General features: G+C 48.0%; 2 protein-coding genes across 2 annotated transcripts in view; both read left to right on the top strand.

Annotated features, from left to right (window-relative positions):
* The window catches only part of PHF12 (PHD finger protein 12), a 30,798-nt gene extending 13,773 nt beyond the window's left edge, over nucleotides 1–17,025 (top strand). The window contains exons 3-15 of the mRNA XM_054394130.1: nucleotides 1,171–1,243; nucleotides 2,722–3,109; nucleotides 3,658–3,778; nucleotides 4,822–4,954; nucleotides 5,643–5,807; nucleotides 6,432–6,593; nucleotides 7,679–8,495; nucleotides 10,339–10,461; nucleotides 11,666–11,809; nucleotides 13,670–13,768; nucleotides 14,319–14,401; nucleotides 15,985–16,123; nucleotides 16,686–17,025. Of these exons, the coding sequence (XP_054250105.1) occupies nucleotides 1,171–1,243; nucleotides 2,722–3,109; nucleotides 3,658–3,778; nucleotides 4,822–4,954; nucleotides 5,643–5,807; nucleotides 6,432–6,593; nucleotides 7,679–8,495; nucleotides 10,339–10,461; nucleotides 11,666–11,809; nucleotides 13,670–13,768; nucleotides 14,319–14,401; nucleotides 15,985–16,123; nucleotides 16,686–17,020 (2,782 nt within the window). The 3' untranslated portion in view covers nucleotides 17,021–17,025. The remainder of the gene's footprint in view (nucleotides 1–1,170; nucleotides 1,244–2,721; nucleotides 3,110–3,657; nucleotides 3,779–4,821; nucleotides 4,955–5,642; nucleotides 5,808–6,431; nucleotides 6,594–7,678; nucleotides 8,496–10,338; nucleotides 10,462–11,665; nucleotides 11,810–13,669; nucleotides 13,769–14,318; nucleotides 14,402–15,984; nucleotides 16,124–16,685) is intronic.
* A 1,920-nt stretch (nucleotides 17,026–18,945) lies between these two features.
* Nucleotides 18,946–20,921, top strand: DHRS13 (dehydrogenase/reductase 13). Its single transcript, XM_054394555.1, has 5 exons — nucleotides 18,946–19,072; nucleotides 19,154–19,272; nucleotides 19,762–19,885; nucleotides 19,971–20,282; nucleotides 20,617–20,921. The coding sequence occupies exons 1-5, from the start codon at nucleotides 18,946–18,948 to the stop codon at nucleotides 20,919–20,921; spliced, it is 987 nt and encodes a 328-aa protein (XP_054250530.1).
* The last annotated feature ends 785 nt before the right edge of the window (nucleotides 20,922–21,706 follow it).

Genomic DNA, 21,706 nt, shown 5'->3' with positions numbered 1-21,706 from the left:
CTGGAGACTTCTTAAAGCTTAACCTGGAGTTGATTTGATATTTGTCTGTAGGTGCAGTATAGAGACTCCTGAAATGAGCCACAGTCTGGCTGGCCATGCTTACCTGGTTTCTTGGGCTGGTCTTCTAAGGTTTCTGTTGGTGTAACCACATTGCTGTTCAATCACTTTCTAACCCAGTCAGTCCCAGCTGGATCCCTCATAACCCATTTCCCAGTCAGTGGGAAATGGAGCTTCCAGGTCCTACAATCTTACCTGTTGAGTGTTCAGCACAGTAGAGCAGACTTGCTATGCAGCTGGCTCTAGCATCACTAGGCAGAACTTTTGAAAGTATGTCTTAAAGCCACATGTAACTGGCTGTTGTCCTGCAGCAGTCAGCATTTTGCTGAAATAACAAATCTTAATGATAAAAAAGGTAATGGAAACTACTTGAACTAGTAGTAGGACCTGTAAGGAAAGTGTATCATCTGACATATGCTGCTCTGCCTTTAACTGAGGGAAAGTGTTTCTCAAAATAGTCCTCCTTACTCCATCTAATTTGCTTTGGTTTATTTCTAGCATCAAAATGAGAATGTCATTTCCATGTGATACAGCTTTCATAGTAAGTGCAGATCCATATGAGTAGGATGTATCTTATGCTTCATAGCCAAGGCAAGCTGGTTATGGTGACACTCTTAAGAGTATTTGGGTTGTCTTAAGATAGAAAGTGGTTTCCACCATTAAGGGTGTGCTCAGGGATGGAGTGTATGAAAAGCAGTGGGTAAACTTCATTGCACTGCAGATTCAAGGGATGAAAGTGCCTAGATCCGTGACTGTGTTTGCTGCATGGGAATCTGCAGGCTTACATGGATTAATCAAGTTGCTTAAAGAGTTGTTGGTGTTAGAGAGGAGGTATATGTGTTGTACACAAGGGCATCTTCCATTTACCTTTACTATTCAATTCTAAGGCTGTCTTCTGAAGCCATGGAGCAGGCTGCATCATGGAGATGAGAAGGGGTTGTGGAAGGCCCAACTTCTTAGGGTGTCTTACTAAGTGGATATATGGGCAAGCAAAATGGGGGGATCACCATGAGGGAAAGGAGGAACCTACAGAGCTACCCCAACTTTGGCTGTGTCAGTGAGAAGAGGCATTCCAGAAATCACAGTAAAGCCTTTGCTTTGTTTCCCTTGTAGCAACCCTCCGCTCAGCGAGGAAATGCTGCCTCCGGGGGAGTGGATGTGTCACCGCTGCACTGTACGCCGCAAGGTAAAGCCTCTCCTAACAGACATGATCCCTGCCCTTCCAACTGTCTGTCTGAAACATGAATCCTGTGGTTTGTGCCTTCTTGTCCCCTTCATGTGTATGTACAAACCACCAGAGGTGCTCTTTGTGTTTGCAGTTCAGAAGGGCTTTGCTGGGAACGAGCTTTAAGAAAAATAAAGGGTCTTGATGAGACCTTCTTGGTATTTTTAACTTCACCACTAGGAACAAAAAGTGAAGTGCCTGATGTTCTTGTCAAGCTGTGCCTTCCTTGCCCCCAGTTTTGGAAAGGAGGGAGAGAGCTGAGGCACAGAGGGAATGGGAATGGTTCCCTTGCTGAGAAGGTGAGCTGTGTACAGGTGAAATAGGAGTCAAGTTAATGCAGCTGTGGCAGCAGTGCTGTGATTCTGGCTAACCTGTGTTTTTTAGATGTGTGACTTCACAGCAGTTACACATCAGCAGAGGGTGAAATCACAGTGAGTTATGATTTCCTGGGCTGTTGAACAAGATGGGGAGGAGATGATTGGGCAAGATTGTGGCTTGTCTTGTCTTTTTTTTTTTGTCCCTGATGCTCTTTCTCCAGGAAGCTGTCTTGCACAATGTAAACATCTTAATGCTGTGACTACGTAAGACTGTGTAGCAGAGGGTTTAGAAACTACTCTAAGTTATCTAGCAACTGTTCCCTTGAAGTGACACCCAAAACAGATTGGAAGAAAACATTCAGCCTTTTGTTCCCGAAATGATTGCCTTGTTTCCAGAGTACTGTTCAGCCATCTGCCAAGAGTAAAAACGAAAATTGCAAATTGAAATAATAAAACAGAGAGAGAAAAGAAAACAAAAGCCCAAATTTTATGTGTTAAAAATTGCCTGTTAACACTTCGCTCCTCTTACAGACCATTTTAGTGACCAAGTAGGTTGATTCAGCCATACTGGTGATGCTGTCAGGCGCTGGAGCAGCGCACAGTTGCCTGTGCTAGGCCATGTAGTGTTCCCTCCTTTTGCAAACTGGGTCTTGTGGTGATGGCAATGCTCAAAGTTTCTGTCATCAAGAGATAGCAGTGTGTTGCTTGTATATTGTGCTTGTATTATCAGGCTGACCTTCTCATTCTCTAATGGGTCAGTAGACTATATCAACAATGAACGTTCTACTGTGGAGTTTCTTGGCTAGAAAGATAAACAGAGTTGTATGATTTGTGAAGTATTTAGGACTAGATGCTGTGAAACATTGTCCTGATCTGTACTCAAATATAGTTGAAAGGAGAGGAAATGTTAATTTTCTTCCCCATGCTTGGTTTGCACCAGCAGTTCTGTCCCCAGCAATCAAACTGTCTATATTGGGTCAAGCTTTGATGACTTCATGGGGGAAGTTGTAGTAAGTGGCTCAACCCTTTTCAGGTGTTGTTTGTCTTCGACTGCATATTTGTCAAGGTTGCTGTGCTTTGTTTGTGGCCTCTGTGATAAGCCTGCCTATTCATGTCGTGCAGAAGCGGGAGCAGAAGAAAGAGCTGGGGCAGGTAAATGGATTGGTGGACAAATCTGGGAAAAGGACCACCTCCCCCACCAGTGACGCAGACCTGTTGGACAGGTCTAGCAGCAGCATCAGGGCTAATGCGCATGCCAGGATCTTGGAAAGGAGAGCAAGCCGGCCTGGCACGCCCACATCCAATGCCAGCACCGAGACCCCCAACTCAGAGCAGAATGATGTCGATGAGGACATAATTGACGTGGATGATGACTCTGCCATTGCAGAAATGGACTGTGGGCAGCCCCAGCTGAAGCGACCCTTTGAGCTTCTTATTGCTGCTGCCATGGAAAGGAATCCAACGCAGTTCCAGCTGCCGAATGAACTGACCTGCACCACAGCACTTCCAGGTGAGCAACGTCTTGTCTGCTGGTGGTGAAAATGTCTGCAGTTGCATCTTGCTGCTGTCTTTCCTCTTTTCTTTCTTAATACCTGTGTCTCACTAGTGAAAGCATAGAGTAAAGGTGTACCTCTGGTCTTCCTCCAGCTGTCCAGCAGCAGGTGGCCTCTTTCAGATGTGACCTGTGGGGACACTGCTGCTACACATTACAACCTCCATCCACACTTGGGATAGGGCTTGCTGTTGTCACATTAGTCTAGATCATCAGTCTGAAGAAAGAAATTCCAATTGTCAAAAAACTTGATTTATGATATGATAACCCAGTAACAAAGCAATGACTTCGTGTATAGAATGTCACTGAAATGAATAAATATAAAATATGCCCGTCTTTAAGGACAGTCTCTGTCACTAAATGCTTGATTTAGTGGTTGATAAGGGTTCCTTAAGCAGCTCTCTCTGCTCTTTTTCTGTTTGTCTCTGCCTGAGATGATTATGTGTGTCTACCAGTAAGCAAACCTCTATGTGAGTAAACCGAAGCCTTTTAAAATTTACTTTCAGGTACTAGTAAGAGGAGGCGAAAAGAAGAAACCACAGGAAAGAATGTCAAGAAAGCACAACATGAGTTAGACCACAATGGTTTGGTTCCATTGCCAGTGAAAGTCTGCTTCACATGCAACAGGTACTTGACTCTTCCTGGGAAACTGTTTGATGTAGCTGCACCCTTCAGATGGGCAAAGTTCTTGCTGAAAAAAAAAAGTAGATGACCTGTTTCCTTTCCCTTTCATCTTCATTACTTGCTTACAGTCCTCTAAATAAATGGGGAATAATCATCTTTATCTAAATAACAGATGTTGACCCATGGCAGGTGTAGGTATGGCTTCTGCAGCCCTGTGTGGCTGTAAAGGGTTTTAAATGTAGCCTGAAGAGAGTGAGCCATCTTGCCTTGAGTATTTATCTACTAAGAGAAAAATGTAAAGTGATGGTGGATTAGAAAACTGAGAGGTTTGTTTATGGCTCATGAAGGAAGAATGCAAGGAGGTGACCTTTAGGAAATGGATACCTACTGAGAGAGATATAAACCCAAGGCAAATAGTCAATCTGAAAATGGGTACAGGATACTGCTGGGTTTTATAACTGCATTTAAAGATGCATTCCAATTCAAAATGTCAGTGAAAACAAAAAACTTTATTTCAGGAATCCACTCAGAGTTCCTGGAAGTGGGCTTGGAGGAATTAGATGTAATAGCTTTTTGGAGTTTGAGAGTTGTTCTGAGAACATCTTAGTGAAGTAATGACACAAATTCACTCTCAGCTTATCTGAGGAACATGGTAATAACCTAAATCTGAGATTTCCTTTTGATGCCTGAATTTTGCTCTAAACGAAGCCTCTCAGAACTAAAGCACAAGGTCAACTCAAAGTTCCTTGTGTGAATGTGACAGGTGCTTACAGCTTCCCACCAAGAGCATCTCTTCTTGCCAAAGGACCTCTTTTGCACCAAGAAATCCTTGTGGGCATGGGCAAGACCTTTTGCCTTGAGTGGGTCTTGCAGAAGGTCCATATAGATCAAGTTACAAATCTGAAGCCTAATTTTAGATGCAAGTGTCATAGTGTAGGGGAATTAGTGGAGAAAGATGAGCTAAAGTGGTTAGAGTTCACCTGTGCCCTGTGCAGTTCTTACTCTATATTCTGTATGGGGAATCAGGTCTGATTCTCTCTTTGCAGGAGTTGCAGAGTGGCACCTCTCATTCAGTGTGATTATTGCCCACTCCTCTTCCACATGGATTGTCTGGAGCCACCACTTACTGCCATGCCTCTGGGGAGATGGATGTGCCCAAATCACATAGAACATGTGGTGGTAAGCAGGGCTATGATTGCAGTATGGTAACCGGATGCTGGAGTGGAACCTGGCAGGTCGATTAAAGGACAAAGTACAACAAATGTAAAATAGCTTCTGAGCTCTTACTGCTCCCTCTCTAACGCTTGTAAAGCTCCTGCTGCAAGCAACGTACTCTCCAAAGGAGTATGATGCTGCTATCTGCAATAAAATATAAAGATGGGGGAACTCCTTCCTGTAACTGAAGCTGACAGCTCAGATTGTGGCTCACTGACAGCTTGTCTGGTTTTCAGACTGGACTTCTTAAGATATAGATGACCTTCTAGAACTGTGATACAAAGCAGCACAGTGCTACAAATAGGGGAAGTAATTCTTTGCATGCTTTACCCAAAAACCTTCATTCAAAGAGGGAGTTTTCATTTGTGGAGAAGCAGTGTACTTGAGGCTACTCAGGAAACAGGGGGCTGAAACCAAGGGCTTGTGCCCAAACTGCTTCTGAGAGCATTGATGCTGCTTAGTAGGCCTCTAAACGCTTTTGTATTCATCTCCAGCAATGCACCCTTTAACAGAAACAGTGCTGCAGGAAACAAACAGGCTAAAGCTGAGCTGATGCTGTACTGCCAGTGCTAGGAGGCATTTATGAAAGTCTTGGGGTACATTAAAGTGACCCATAGATCCCTAACTCCTGTGGCATTATCTGATCACCCAGCTGAACCAGAAGAACTTGACCCTGAGTAATCGGTGCCGAGTGTTTGACCGGTTCCAGGACACCATATCTCAGCACGTTGTCAAAGTGGATTTCTTAAACCGAATCCATAAGAAACATCCTCCGAATCGCAGAGTTCTTCAATCAGTAAAGAGGAAAGGTTTGAAGGTATGTGTAAACAAGTAGGTGTCAAAGAAACTCCCTGTCTATGTATTCTAGTTTGGAAGGGAAACCAGCGTGCCCCATAGGGATAGGCTCTTGGGGCAGGAGGAAGAGGGTGGGGTCTGAAGGAATGTGTTAGTGAGAGGTCTGGAAGTCAGCAGTTATTTTCACTATGGGTAGGATTTAAGAAGCTCTCTTCTTGCCAACCACAAGGCTCAGCTTTTACAAGGAAGCCTTTAAAATTGGCACAAGTGTAGAAAGTACAAGAAAACAACCTCCTGAAGGTGGCCCTACAGTCAGATTGGGGCTGCTGTATGTTCTGCGTTAAACTCCAAAGAGTATTTGTTGCTAGAATGCCTGAAAAATGCCTTACAGGTTTCACTTATTTTTGGTGCGATTTCTTTTATGCCATATCCACCATGCTGTGCTGACCTAATGAATAAAACTTAATAACATCAGCCTTTAGTAATTTAAAGTATTCAGTCCTTGAAGCCTCTAATGTCTTGGCTGCAGGGTTCCTTTGGGTCAGAAAGCAGCAAACACGAAGCGTAGTGCTGGTTAGGCACTTTGTTTAACACATCATTCTTGAGTAATGGTTCTCATGTGTGATCATCTTTCTCTACAATGTAGGTTCCTGATGCTATAAAGTCCCAGTACCGACTTCCACCCCCATTACTTGCGCCTGCAGCAATTAGAGATGGCGAGCTGATCTGTAACGGGATCCCTGAGGAACCCTTGCAGAAGCACCTTTTGAACACTGAGCACTTAGCCAGCCAGACAGAACAACAGGAGGTAAATGAAGTCAAATGTTTGGACTCTCTGTCTGTAGTTGCTTTGGTACAAAGATCCTCTTCCATTTCAGTCGTGAGCAGAGCAGTTGTCTAGGAAACCAGTTTTCAAAATCATGGCTGAAGGTGGTAACTTGTCTTGTCTCTGACACCCTTGGCTTTTAAAACTTCATTTTGGCTTTCCAGGTGAAATGTAAAACTCCTCATTTGACACTTCAGGGAACTGGTGAAATAGCCTTCTGGCCTTAAGAGTGGAGTTGAAGGCTTTCTGTCTAGATGTCATTTTTATTTCCTGGCTGAGGGGAAATACTTTCCATTTTGATTATGTAAGGCTGCTCTCTGACACGTTTATTTGTATGTTAATGTCACGTTTCTGGGCTGCTTTTTATTGATGATAGGAGTTTAAAATCAAGGTCAAATGAGTGTTTAAATCTTGTATGAAACTTCTTGCCAGATTCCACAATGCAAAGGCATGTTGCTCTGCAATCAGTGGTGCAGTCAAGTCCTTATGTTAGCTTAGGCAGGGTTCTGTGTGGCAGATGCATGTTCACCATGGAGCTTAAGACTTCAGATAAATCTTTTGGTCTCCCTGTACCTTGTATAAAAGGAAAGGTGCCCTCCATCCCAGCTTTGACAGGTGACTCCTTATACCATCAGGTAGATCAGCATGTTTTTTCCACCGTGCTCCAGAGGAAGATGGAGGATTTTGTTTGGCTAGAAGCCCATATTAGTGAAAGATGTGTTTGTAACTAACTGAAGATTTCCAATACTCAACAAGTGAAGAGAAGGAAGAGTTTGAGGGTGAGGAAGTGCATCTGCTGCCTTCTCCCTCCTTTTAATTCAGTCTCCTCTGTGACCTGTCCCTAGTATGGAGATAAAAACAGTATGTAATTTTGGTTGTGTTTTTATACCTCTGGACAAAGCTTTCTCCTGGTTCTAGATGAGCATTTGAGCAGATGCTGTAGGTCCAGGATGCATCTGAGCAGTCAGCAGCTGCACTTCTTTGAGCTGGGTGAACAATGGAATAACTGTTGAGGTTTGGAGCACTTTCTACTGTGGAGCTAACCTGCACTTCTTTCTCCTTCCCAGTGGCTCTGTAGTGTTGTTGCGCTCCAGTGCAGCATATTGAAACATTTATCTGCTAAGCAGATGACTTCGCTTTGGGACTCTGAACAGACAGAGAAGGCTGATATTAAGCCTCTTATTGTGGCAGACAGCTCACTCGCCAACCCTTACCAGGCAGCTGACAAGGCACCCACACCTTCCCTCTATTCCATGTCATCCTGCACCTCAGGGATTACCACCCAGAATTCCTTGAGTTCCTTGCAATCCCAGCAGACTTTGTCACAGGAAGATGTCAACTGCAGCTCTTGTTTAGATAAATCCAAGAAGGTGTCTTCTTGCGGGACTTCGAATGGGCCGACAGCCTCTGACATTAAAGTGAACGGTCCTCATTTCTATGGTGTTTCATCTGAATCTTCAGCACAGTTGACTGATTCCCAGAGGCTAATGGGATCTGGTAACACAATACCTGTTTTGTCTCATCGGCAAACGTGGCCTCGGCCCCTCACGCCCCCGGCGACTTGTGGACTTCTGAATCACACCATTGGAACCACTGTCAAAACAGAGAACGTAGCAGGACCTGTTTCTTGTGCACAAAGGGGTTCTGCTCCGGTCACAAGTCTGCCTACGTCCATATCGAGCTCCTGTGCCAGCCTGGAGACCACCAGCACTTTGCAAAGAAAGAATGTGCAGACACAGATAGGGCCCCCGCTGACACCAGAGCTGCGATCCATGGGCTCCCCTCTGACTGCCACCAGGGCTCTCACCCCTCCACAGGCTGCAGGAGATGGGATCTCTGCAGTTGGGTCCACAAACAGATTCTGTTCACCAGCACCACCTTCAGGTATGTGGCAAACAGCTGATCTTGGACCCCAGGGCTGGGAAAGTGTTCATACTATTACTTTGAACCTCAAGGGTTTAGCAGTATGCCCTTGGTCAGCTGGGAATTGGGTCTGCTGTGGGGAGCTGGGAGAAGTGGAGCCTCAAGACCCTTTTGTCTTAGATCCCTTCATGGCGGGCGCAGAATGTGTTTTTTGATGGTGTGAGGGGAACTCTGTCCTGAAAAGCAGGATAGTTTTAACTCTGAAAAGCATCAGTAGTTTTAAAGTAGAAGCCTTCAGCTGCACTGTCTTGGTGGTGGAGAAATGGGGACTTGGGAAACTCTGCTCTGTTGACACAGGTAGTTGTGGACTGAATAGACCATCTCTGTCCTGACTTGTTCCCAACATACCCTGCTCTTGAAGTGCATTCTTCAGAACCCGTTCTTCAGTTTAAAAACATCAAGTCAAAGATGTTGACAGCTGAAAGTCTGTCCATAATTCGAAATACAACTTAAATCTTGCTGGAGTAAGCTTTCCCTGAGAGCCTGCTCCTTCTCTTCCCTTTCCCCCCACCAGCTCAGCACTCAAACCCTTTGTGCAGGTTGGGTTTGAAGCGGTCACAGAGAAGCGTGTGACAGAGCTGTCTGTCACTTCTCTTGCAGTTCCTGGTTGCTCAGTGGCAGGCTTGTGTGGAGTGGCTCAGATCTGGCAATTTCAAGCAGCAGAGGCAACGTCTTTTTATTATTCTTTTTGAAATTCCTTAATGAGTAACTTCTGAGCTTTACTTTGTGTTTGGAAGCAGTCCCCAGAGTACTTGGCCTCCTCGTTTATTGCTGAACAATCTTGGTTACTCTGAGGCTGCTAGTTTGACCATGCCCTGCTTAAAAATGCAAGGCTGGAAGAAGTTTTGCTAGAGGAAATGAGGCCATGCTATAGAAAACTTCTTGCTTGTGGTTTGAAGAGTGCTGCAAACCCTATTTAATTGTGCAGTTACTTAAGATGTTAAATAATTGCTTTTGGTGCAAAGCTTGTGTTCTACAAAATGCACATTAAAACACTGTTTTAAAACCTAATCTCTTGGGAAAGGTCTAAATACCTGGATTTCCTCTCTAACATGATGCGTATCTATATAAATGTATAACAAATCTTAAATTATGGTGTGCCAGTTTTGTTGCTAAGTAGAGAAATACAAATAATTGATGACTTTTTGCCATAAATTTTAGGTGCATAGTAGTTCTAAGTAAACCGACTGAGGAAGGTCTGATATCAGCAATGCATTAAAGAGATTTTATTTCCTGGCATTTGCCATTGCTTCTTACTGCTGCATGGTCGCTGCCTAAGCAATGGGATTTTATTTTGTAAATAATAAAATCTGCTTATGATTGTCACTTTCTCACTATACAGTGGGGTACACTCCAGTCTTGATCATGATGCAAGAATAAAAATGTGGCAATTGTACTTTTTCTGCATATTCAGTCCTAGACAAGTTGCTTTGCATTTAGTGAGCTCTTCAAGCTCCTAGGGACTTGGTGCTCATCTTTCCAGTCTCTGTAAGACATCACTTAGAGTCTGTCATTGCTGCTGCTTCAGATGAGGAGTAGGAGCTTAAATATGTAGACTCAGAATGCCTTCAACAGCTGGAAGTGAGATGCAGAAGCTGGCAGTTGGCTCAGTGTCAGAGGCACACACTAGTCCTGTGAGGAGAAGAAAGCTCATGGCCTCTTAATTCAGGCCTTTTTCAAAGCATGACTGTGAGCAGAATTGGTCATTCTGAGCAGCTTTAGAGTGAAGTGCAGCCTGAGGGCTGGGTGCATGTCTCAGGGACGTCACAGTGACATATCTTTTCTGCACCATCTTTCTCTGTAGATGGTAAGGTCAGTCCCAGCACCTTATCCATAGGAACTGCTTTAACTCTACCCTCATCACTCACTTCAAACTCTGCAGCTATGTTGGACCTCACCGGTTCCCTGAAAGCATTTATGGATGGTGGTGAGTATTGGCTTCATTTCAGTCTCTGTTAGCCCTGTGTGTTTGCTTCCCTAGAGCATTCAGTCTTTGCTGAAAGAAAAGTTCCCCAGATAAAGAAGGGTTGCAGTCAGGTGAGGGTGGGGCTGGATATACATTACCTTAAACATGTCACATGCTTCCCTACTTGTAGCGTTGCCAAGGCAGCGAGGCCAATGAGGTGTTTCTGCTTGAAGCTTCCCTGGGGAAGGATCACAAAGCTTTTGCTCAGGCTGCTTTCCAGGTGGAATTCACATGCAGAAACCTGCAGCCCTGCCGTGTTGTGGTGCCAGCTGCAATCCACAGCTATTCCTGATGGGTCTAAAGTCCAGCAACAATAGATCATGTAGGTGAGCAGTCACCTGGGTGGTGATGCTCTGATGGGTCAGTTAATTCTCTGATTTATTTCAGCTTCTCTCAGTCTCCTAGACTGGCCCACTTTTATTTTCCTTTTGTTGCACTTGGCAAGAAATGCCAAACCTTAGTGGAGTGACTTGATGAGGAAGAGCTTGCTGAATAGTGATCATCAGTAACATAGTGAGGCTGTTGCCAGAGACGACTACTACACCTGAAGAACAGCCTTTCTGACATTGTCACTGTGACCTTCTTTTCTTGGGAGAACCCTAACTGCTCACCCTACCTAGGCCACCTCTCAGCCATCAGGAAAGGCCATTAGAGTTCTGCTTCTTCTGCTCATTCTTTTAACTGTTGTTGAGGCAGAGAAAGCTCTTGGAAGAAGGGGTTAGCCAGCCTGCCTCCTGCCAGAAATCAGACCTCTGTAGGGCTTTACAAATATAAATACTTAGAGGCTATCAGCCACAGATCTGCTTTAAAGCTCAGTAGCAATATTGTCTGAACTGCCCTGTTTGGTTTAATTGACCCTGCTAGCAAAGTGTGTGACTCCAGAATGAGCCTGTAGCCACTTCAGAGGTGGTTACAGCTTCCCTCTGTAATGTGGGATTAGACTAACTAGGTAATGGAGCTTAAAAGGACCCAACCTGCCCGCCAAGGGGGCGTAATGTCCACTTCTGCACATGTGTTGATTTGGAGCCAAACCAGCAGGTTTTCAATTTCTGTCAGTCCTTGTTCCCCTAAACTTCTGCTTGCAAGTGGGACAGTTAAATCCACTGCAGCTCACGTTGCATCCTTGCTATGAATAACTTACTAATTGCTTTTTGTTTATTAACAGAGATTGAGATAAATATGCTGGATGAGCAGCTGATCAAGTTTCTGGCCTTACAGAGAATACATCAGCTCTTTCCTTCCAAAGCTCAGTCTCTAGCGAGCAGTGTCAGTTCCCATCAGCAATCTCCTGTGGGAAACCACATTGAAGGTAAGAGCAGCCCCAGAATAGCTGGTTTATGTTGAGCCATAGCTTTTTGGCCCTCCCTTGCCTGCTCACTGAAGGAGGTCTTCTCTTCTTCTGGTATCTGTCTGATGCTGCCTTTTCACGTTTCCTTCCTCTCATCCCCTCTCTGCATATCTACTGGCCAGAAACTCCTCAGGGTTCCTCTACTGAATTGTTTACAAATTATGTTGATGAAAAAAACCCTTCTGGTTTTCCACTGAAATTCTTTAGTGAGGTTGCATTTTATTCATCTTAGAAGGAGGGGAGGCTCAGCTGCTTTTGTTTTTTTCCCCTTACCTTTGAAACGAGCAAAAGAAATAACCTGAATTTCTGTTCTTCTGTTCTGGGGATGTTGCTTGTGAGGCAAGTACAAGACCAGGAGGAACTGAGGCACAGAATATGTGTGTTGATGTCATTGCCTGTTCAGAATGATGTCACTGTCAAGCTGAAATGCTAAATGCAACTGATACAAATGGAAAACAACTTGTGCTTTTGTTGGAAATCTCCAGATTTCTGAGTTCAGCATTGGCTTTGTTACTGTCACTGATATCTAACACCTAAAGCTGGAAGGCAGACATGGCTTCATGTTCCTCTACAGGCAGCCAGTCCATCTAGTCTGTTTCCAAGCACTTACTGAACAGCTTCGTTGCGGGAGCAGTTGTCTGCTCCCCCTCTTCCAGGCTTGGGAGTAAATATCCCAAATAAGATCTGTGGAAGTCTAGTAGCAGTCAGTAACCTTCTTCTGAAACTGTGCTTGCCAGTGTTTGCTGCAGTAGCATCACAGTGTTCTCTGAATGCTTGTCAATCTTCTTTCGAGCACTGCTGCAGGATGCAGCACCAGGCTGTGATAGGAGCTACTTTCCTGTGCTGCTGTAACAGACTCTGGAAATTCCTCAGTAGTCTGCCTTTCAAAGGGCAGATTGATGCTGTCTTAACCCATCACCCTTTTTGGGCAGGAATGATACACCCAGCTGACTGTTTAGCATTGATAATGAAATATTAGATGCAAAGCCCTTAGTGAGCCCCATGTAGCCAGCAGAGCCAGACATAGGAAAGGACTTGTGCAGGGCAGCTGGGCAGGAGTGGTTGTCTGGAAACCATCTCTTGTAATCTTCTGTTCTTGATGGTGCTCTCTGAGTGTAAAACTGTCATACAGATGTAGCATCCAAGAGAGACCTAAACTCTGTAAACAAAGGGCTTATATCCAAGAGACAGCTGCTGAAATCCTGACTGGGCCTGTGTGGTATGGAGTTTGGTATCTGTTCCAAAGGAGAAGATATTCTGTCCAGTTAATGTGTGATGTGGACTTGGCTGCCAGAGAGAGAGACTCAGGGGTAATGGAATCCATCGTCAACCATCCTGTCCTGGGAGCTGGGTTGGTCCCTGGACAAGCCCTGTTCAACCTGTGTGTTTTTCCTGCAGCCTCACTAGGAGTGAAATTGCAGCTGTTAAGTTGGTAACATTCACCAGCACCAGTTTTTTTTTAAGTGGCACTTTGACAGCAAAACCCAGCACTTTGATTACCCAAAGTGGAAGAGATTAAGAAGCAAGCTAGTAGCGGGAGGTTTGCGTTTTCCTCTGCGTGGCTCCATTGTTCACACTCTATATTAAATGTTCCCCCAATTGCATGGCTCCTGTGGGTTACTGGAGAGAGCAATTTTCTCTGACTCGCAAAAAGATGTTCAATGCACAAACATTTAGAGGGCTGGGAATTGGACTTTGGGCCAAAGCTAACTACATCCTCAGGATCTGTGTTTTCTGGAGAGTCTGGTGCTGGGGACACTGGGGTCAAGCAGCCTTCATAGCTGATAACATTGTTCAAGCAATTTCTTTTTTATCTTGCAGCGCAAAGAAAGGAAGTGCAAGCCCGGGCGGTGTTCTATCCTCTGATGGGCTTAGGGGGTGCAGTCAATATGTGCTATCGAACCCTCTATATTGGGACAGGTGAGTAGCTTTTTCCTGCCCTTTCAGAATCAGGTTCTCCGTTGCCATCCTAAAGTGTTTGCCCAGTGGGGTGTCAAAACAGAGCCATTGTGGGCACTGAAACCAGGGTTCTTTGCTGCCAAGAAACAGGGAAATTTCCCATCCACTTGAGTCTTTGTGGCTCATACCTTTGGAACCCAGCTGGTGTCAACATAGATATACCATGTCCTGGAGATGGTGATGGCTGGCTGACGGAGAGCAGAGTTACTGTTTGCTTCTATGAAGGTTTCATTTCTTTCTGTTTACGTTCTTGGGGTGTTCTGTGTAGACCCAGTACCAGTGAAATGCTCTTTAGCCTTCATGGAGCTGCTGCCTTCCCTTCCCCCACCAAAACTTTGTTTAGTGGCTTATCGAAGCATTATTCATGCAGTCCTGGGAGCTGGGACAAAGGCAGCTGCTCCCCTGTTGTTTTGCTAATTGAAGTTTAATTCTGTCTGTTGTTCTCTGATGCCTGACAGTTTGGTTTTTTTTCTGAAATGAACTGAGCCCATTTTGTCTTCCCCACTGACAGGAGCCGATATGGATGTGTGCCTTACAAGCTATGGTCACTGTAACTATGTGTCTGGCAAACATGCCTGCATATTCTATGATGAGGTGAGTGCCTGAGGGGTTAGGCTTTTGTTATTTTTATGATTTGGCATGCATGGCAGTGGGAGCTGGAGATGGAGGCAGCAGGTTGTCTTTTGTGTGGTGCTGCTGTTGTGGACTACAAAGAGCGAGCCAGGGCTCTGAATGGTTTCACTCCAGTGAAGGCTGTGTCAGCGTTTTCTGTCGGAGCCTTTTCTGAAGCACAGAGCTCTGCCAGCATGATTTCTCTGAGCTAACTGCTTGTGGACAAAGACTGACCAAAAGTAAGCACTGTCACTGCTGGTGTCTGGGGAAAGAAAAAGTCATAGAAACGGTTCAATGCCTTTTGATCCAGCTGCGTTGTTAACAGAAGCTCAACTTCATGTGTAGACATCAAACCTCAGCTGGAACAAACCAGGGAACTGCTCTGAGTCTCTTTCTTTTAGTCAGTTGACTAAAATTTCAGTTAAGGTCTACAGTTGCTCCTTAACTACAGCCAAGAGATTAGTTTGTTCTTGAAGTAAATAGACTGGCATGTCTGCCAATAAAAGCACCACTGGAGATGTCTTTTAGTGTGGAAAAAGTCTTTGAAGCAAGATAGAGTCTTTTATATCACCATTTGTCAACCAGCTACTGAGTAGGATCCAGGATTAACCCACAGCTGGCTTTAGCCATTCCTTCAGTGCACTACAAGCTACAGAACATGCTCGGTAATGGGATCCAGACCTTAAATCTGTGTTGAAGCATCTCTTCACAGTGGTCAATCCTAAATCAGGCTCTAGGCACTGAACCTCTTCCATATGCCAGCAGGCCTCCCATGGCTGTGTTCAATTTAGAGGGAAAGTTCCCTCTCCTCAGCTCTTTCTGCTTCTGGCCATTGGCAGCTCCTGTGTGGCTTTGGTCTCTGCAGTCTAGAAGGTTACTTGAAAACTTACAAGGAGAATTTTTGTAAATTGATTCAAGCTCTGTAGTCCCTGGGGGACAAGGTCTTCAGCCTTCAGATGATTACTGTGATCTAACCTGAAATTTCCTCCACTCTGTCAACATCCTCCACAAAGCTCAGCTGAGCGTGACGCTGCTTGTGTAACAATGCGTGTCACGGTAACGTCTTCTGGCATCTCAGCGGCTGCAGAGGGTCTGTAAATCCCAGACTGTCAGTTTTGCAGCTGCTGCAGCACACTGGCATCCCTCTTGCCATCTTGTGTCTGCTTTCCAAAGCACATCTCTTCCCTGCTAGGCACAGGTCTTGGGCCAAGTTAGTATATAGTGCCTGTTAAAAATGGTGTGCTGGCTTTGTGAGAATTGCCTTGAATCCTTGTTTCCAAAAGATCTCTCAGTCTAAGCCCAGTAGTAGGTAAAACCCGCTTCTCAAAGCTGCTTTGCCCCTCCTTCCCTGCCAGGATGCAGCTTCTGCTGGAAAGCTGGCTGTTCAGTGAGCCATGCCTGAGGGCTGGGTTGGTGAACTCTGAGCTGGAGGGTATTTAAGTGCTCTTATTTAAGCATCAACGGCAGTGGGGAGAGAGGGTTTGTGTTTCAGTGCTCTGAAGAGGTGTATGAGCAGATGCCCTTCTGACTTATGTCTCAGTTCCCTCCTCTTCCCTATTTTTCAGAATACGAAACATTATGAGCTGTTGAACTACAGTGAGCATGGGACAACTGTGGACAACGTTCTGTATTCGTGTGACTTCTCAGAGAAGATGACACCCACTCCTCCCAGCAGTATTGTTGCCAAAGTGCAAAGTGTGATAAGTGAGTGCTGAAACACCACAGGGAGCTCTTGGAGAGGGGAACAGAAGCGGTGCAAATCAATTCCTTCTTGGTGCCTATTGTTCTGCAGGGGCTGGTGCACTTCTTGCAGAAGGGGAGCTTCTCCCTAGGCCTGGGGAGTGCCTCGGTCCACAGAGTGCTCCACTGTTAACTCTGCTTCTGCCTCCAGTGCTGGAGTTAACCCATTTCTGTGTCCCTGGCTGGATGAATTCCGGTTCAGAGCTGGAGCAAGGGGCGTTCCACGCATCCTCACCTCAAAGGCAGCAAGCAGGGGATCTGGGCTGTGCCACAGGCATCCCATCCCCATATAGCTTACTCCTGCACTCCACCTGATCAGCTTCCACTTCTTTTGGCTGTGTAAATAGCTGTGTAAATGCCTCTGCCTCTCCAGGGATGTGGGGAAATGCCAGCTTTCCTTTTACCAGCCTTCTAACTGGAGGCTCTTATCCCTGAGGCACCTCAGCAGCAGCTCCTGCTGATGAATATGAGCTGCTGCAGGCCTGAATCTTACACATAGGTTGTTTTTTTTTTTTTTATCTTTCAGAACGACATAAAAGCAGAAAGCAAGAAGAGGAGCCACATGAAGAAGCTGCTGTGATGAATTCACAGGCACAAGGGCAGCATCGGAAACCCTGTAACTGCAAAGCCAGCAGCTCCAGCTTAATAGGGGGCAGTGGGGCTGGCTGGGAGGGGACAGCCCTGCTCCACCATGGCAGTTACATCAAGCTGGGCTGCCTGCAGTTTGTGTTCAGCATTACTGAATTTGCGACCAAACAGCCCAAGGGGGACACTGCCTTAGTACAAGACATGGACTTGGAGGAGAAGCTTTCTCTGAAACCCCATCAGGTGCCCGTGCTGCGGTCCAACTCAGTTCCTTAGGAATTTTAGAGAGCTTTTGGAGTAAGGAGAAAATTAAAAAAAAAAAAAAACAAAAAAAAAACAACACAAGGCCCTCAGACTCTTGCAATGCAAAACTGTACAGAGGTGGGATTTTTCTGTGTCGGCCCAGAGACTGTTCACACGCCGTTTGCATGAAATGAAGAACGTTTAACCTTTTTTAATTTTTCTTTTTTGCTCAAGTTTTAGGGGCATTTGCACATATATTTGTACTATACATTTCATTTTAAAAGGAAAACTGCAGTGAGAGCAGGACGTGTCAGAGCGAGGGGGGCAATCGCTGTCTGACGCGAGGACTCTCCCTGACAGATAGTTCCCATGCAGTTGTAAAATAATCAGAAACTTGTTCTATTTTGTGCCAGTGACAATAGTTTTATATTAAAAGAGAAATACAGTTTTCATACAGCAAATCTATACAATATCATTGTTTTATTTAATGTAAAGAAGCGCTCTTCTTCCACAGTTTTGTTTTTGGTTTTGGTTTTTTTTTTTTTTCCTTCCCATCCCTCCCTGCTATGGTTGCACTACAAGTAGCTACTGTGTATTATGGGCAGTGAGAAACGAGTTCCTTTCCTGGTGTCCATCCTATTTTTATTTCAAATAAGGAAAAATGTTGGATTCTGTGTAAATACATCAGTGATGGCATTTTTTCAATGTTTTAAAGCTGTGTACAGTGCTACATGTGGTATGACGTTCCTCAAATTGTCTATTGTAGCAGATCGTTTGTCGTAACCTGTCTGTCTCTTTTGTTTATAAGCCACCTCCCCTGCAGCAGAACAGCTAGTTCCACTGTACATAGTAATTGTAACGTTTTAGACTTTACAGAAACTTTCCTGTATTCTGTATATAAAAAAAAATACTTCACATTCTGTTTTCTGATTGTCTGTCTTCACTCTTGTCACCACAACCTGGAGCTTCCCCAGCATGTCTGATCACTGAAGAGAAGCCTAAGATGTCGGATGGTGTCCTGTCGGATGGGATGATGCTGGTGGCCTGGGATGGAGACTAATGGAATTAGAGAATGGTTTGGGTTGGAAGGGACTTTTGAAGATCATCTTGTCCAGCTCCCCTGCAGTGGGCAGGGCCATCTAATATGGCGTCCAACCATAAGACTAACACTGCCAAGTCCACCACTGTACCATGTCCCTTAGTGCCACATCTACCTGGCTTTTAAATCTCTTCAGGGAAGGGAACCCCACCACTTCCCTGGGTAGCCTGTTCCAGAGATTCACAACGTTTTTGGGAAAGACATTTTTGCTAATGTCAAACCTAAATCTCCCTTAGTGTGGCTTGAGGCTGTTTCCTCTCCTATTGCTTGTTACCTGGGAGACCATACCAAACCCCACCTGGCTCCAGCCTTCTTTTAGGAAGTTGTAGAGAGCAAGAAGTTCTCCCCCTCAGCCTCTCTTTCTCCAAGCTAAAACCCCCCAGTTGTTTAGAGCTGTTCTCCAGACCCTTAACCAGCTTTTTCGCCCTTCCTGCTCCAGCACCTCACTGAGCTTCTTGGAGTGAGGTGCTCAAAACAAACCAGTGTTCAATCTGATCCAACCTAACCTTGGCCGTTTCCTGGGGATGGGGGCATCTACCACCTCTCTGGGGTGGGGTCTCGGTATTGGACGTGGTCCTGTCACCTGTCGGTGCCGAGGGTTTGCAGGGAAGCAGGCAGGTTTGAGGGAGGAGGTTGCACTGAACCGCTCCTCGTCCTCTTCCGGTCTCTCTGCTCCGCCCCGGGGCTGTGAATTCCCCTTGCCCATAGACAAAGGCCGGTGCCGCCTGCTCTGTGCTGATAACCCCACGCTCCGGTTGCGAAAGCCGCGGCGCGGCCCCCTTGCCCCGGTCCCTCCTCCTGCCCAGGGGAGGCGGAAGCCGGGGCGGGGCCCGGCGGCGGTGCCGGTACCAGCGGCGGGATGGGGTGGTCGCTGCTGGGCGTCGGGCTGTTCCTGGCCCTCTACACGCTGCTCCGCCACGGGCTGCGCCGGGCCCCGCCGCCCCGAGCCCGCACCGCGCTCCACGGCCGCACCGCCATCGTCACCGGTGAGCGCCGGGCACCGAGAGCAGCGGCTCCGGTACGGTGCGGCCCGGCCCCCGCGCTCACCGCTCTGCTTCGCTCCACAGGGGGAAGCGGCGGCATCGGGGCAGCCACGGCGCTGGAGCTGGCCCGATGCGGGGCCCGCGTCGTCCTGGCGACCCGCAGCGCCCTGCGGGGGGAGGCCGCTGCCCGCCGCATCCGAACGGTGAGCGTCGGGACACCCCCCACAGGACACCTTCGGGAGGCACTCCCGGCACCCTCGGGGGACCCTCAGCACCTTCCCGGGCACCCGCCTGGGACATGCCTGTGCATCACATGGGCACCCCCATGGATACCCTCATGGCACCTCCCCTCTGGGACCCAATGGGTACTTCTGAGACACTCCCATGGGACATCCCTGGACATCACATGGCTACCCTCAGGAGACCCCCGGGACAACCCTGGGCATCTTCAGAGGACATCTGAGAGGCAGGGGTACCCTGCAGCATGGGGGCTGCGTGGGCACCCCTTGCCCAGGCACAAGGCACCCCCACCCACTGCTAACACAGTGCAGCCCCGGAGCACCCTGCAGCCTCATCCCTCTGGGTCAGATCCCTCAGAGGATCCCCTGTGCCTCTGGCTGGATCCAGCCCTGACCCCTATCAGGGTGCCCCCCTACCCCGGGCCTTGCATCATGCCGTGTTGTTCCCCGCAGGAGACAGGGAACCCAGAGGTGCAGTTCATGCAGCTGGACCTGTCCAGCCTAAAATCAGTACGAGCCTTTGCCAGCGCCTTTCTGCACCAGGAGCCCCACCTGCACCTCCTCATCAACAATGCGGGTGAGCCCTGGGATACCCCCAACCCAGTCCCCCTGCCTTGCACTCCTGGAGCACCCACCATGGGCTGCCATTGCATCCTTTGCAGGGGTGAGCACTGGGGGTGTGACGGAGGATGGCTTCAGCCTGCCCTTCCAGGTGAACCACCTAGGCCATTTCCTGCTCACCCAGCTGCTGCTGGAGCGGCTGCAGAGCTGCGCACCCAGTCGCATCATCATCGTTGCCTCCAGTGCCCACTGTGCCGGACGCCTGCACCTGGACACCCTGGGCTGCCCACCTCCCGGGCTGTGGTCCACCTTCCAGGACTACTGTGACAGCAAACTAGCCAACGTGCTGCACGCCCGTGAGCTGGCCACCCGTCTGCAGGGCACTCAGGTGACATGCTACGCTGTGCATCCAGGTAGGGACCTGCAGCTGGGGACAGCAGGTGTGGGTTGTCCCTCTCTGTGCAGGATGCCCTCTTCATGGCATGAAATGTGCCTTTGCACAGCGTGTCCCTGTGCACGGTGCATCCCTGGGCATCAGCATCCTTTTTCCATGGAGCTCCATGCCCCATGAAGCCACACACTGACAACCCCTGTGAATGGCCAGATGGGGCACAGGCAGCACCCCCAGGGAAGGCCACCAGCAGAGCTGCCTGTGCACAGGCCACCCTGGAAGGGCCATTTCCATTTGTTGAAGGCATTTAGGCCGATGTCATTGGGCCGTGACATGGTGACTTCCCTTGACTGCAGGGTTCGTCAACACAGAGCTGTTTCGCCACGCGCCGCTCTGGCTGAAGCCGCTCCTCATCCCACTGGCCTGGCTCTTCTTTTGTGACGCAGCTGAGGGTGCCAGGACCTCCCTGCACTGTGCAACGTACGAGGGCCTTGAGCGCTTCAGTGGACGCTACTTCACTGACTGTCACCTACAGGAGCCATGGCCACCAGCCCGTGACGACCGGCTGGCCCTGGCACTCTGGGAAGCCAGCGAGAGGCTGGTGGGACTGAGGGAGCCCACAGGGAGCCCCTTGACAGGCCCTGCAGCTGTTGTGCAATAAAAGTGATGGTGGGGAAAGGGAGGGAGCCACCATCAACTCCTGTGCCAGGTTGGTGCAAAATGGGAGGTGTTTGAGGATAGCCACATTGCACAGCCCTGAGAGGCACCAGCCATGTTTGTGGGGCAGGCTGGGCTTTGGCTCTGGCATGGCTGTGGCACCCTGTGGGGTGTCCCTTGTGCAATGGGTGTATGTGTACCCTTGTACAGTGCAGTGCACGGTCCCTGGCACATGCACACGTGTGCATGAGGCACACAGTGTGCCTCGCCTTAACGTGTGCAGCAAAGCTGCTGCAGCGCCTTGCAGAAACACGAGCATGCTGCAGTGCAGCATGCCTGCCTCGCACACCACTGCCGACTGCAGTGCACACAGCACCTCCCTTGCACATTCTCCGCCTTGCACACCCCTGAACACTCCTCCCCTTGCACACTGCAGCACGCATCCCCACCACGCACAGCCCTGCAGAGACTCCAATGCACACACAGACCCCTCCTCTTGCACACACGCGCACACCTCAGCGCACACTCGGCGCCCTCGCTCACCGCAGTGCGCATGCGCGCGCCACATGTTACAGCGCGCGCTGACACGCGGCATCCAACATGGCGGCAGCGCGGGGTGGGTGCTCAGCCCCATCCGCGGAGTGTGTTCGGACGTGGCGCAGCACTGACCTTCCCAAGATGGCTGCCCCAATGGGTCGCCCCCGAGACCGTGCGGCGCTAGGGGGCGGGGTTGTTCGGCGCGAGGGGTTGTGGGAACGAGGCGGTGTCGGCGGAGGTTGAGGGGTGGGG

This window comes from Indicator indicator, chromosome 30 (genome assembly GCF_027791375.1).
Source record: "Indicator indicator isolate 239-I01 chromosome 30, UM_Iind_1.1, whole genome shotgun sequence".
In the NCBI taxonomy this organism is placed as follows: Eukaryota; Metazoa; Chordata; class Aves; order Piciformes; family Indicatoridae; genus Indicator; species Indicator indicator.
The sequence above is the reverse complement of the archived record's forward strand: the minus strand, read 5'-3'. Positions and strand labels throughout refer to the sequence as shown.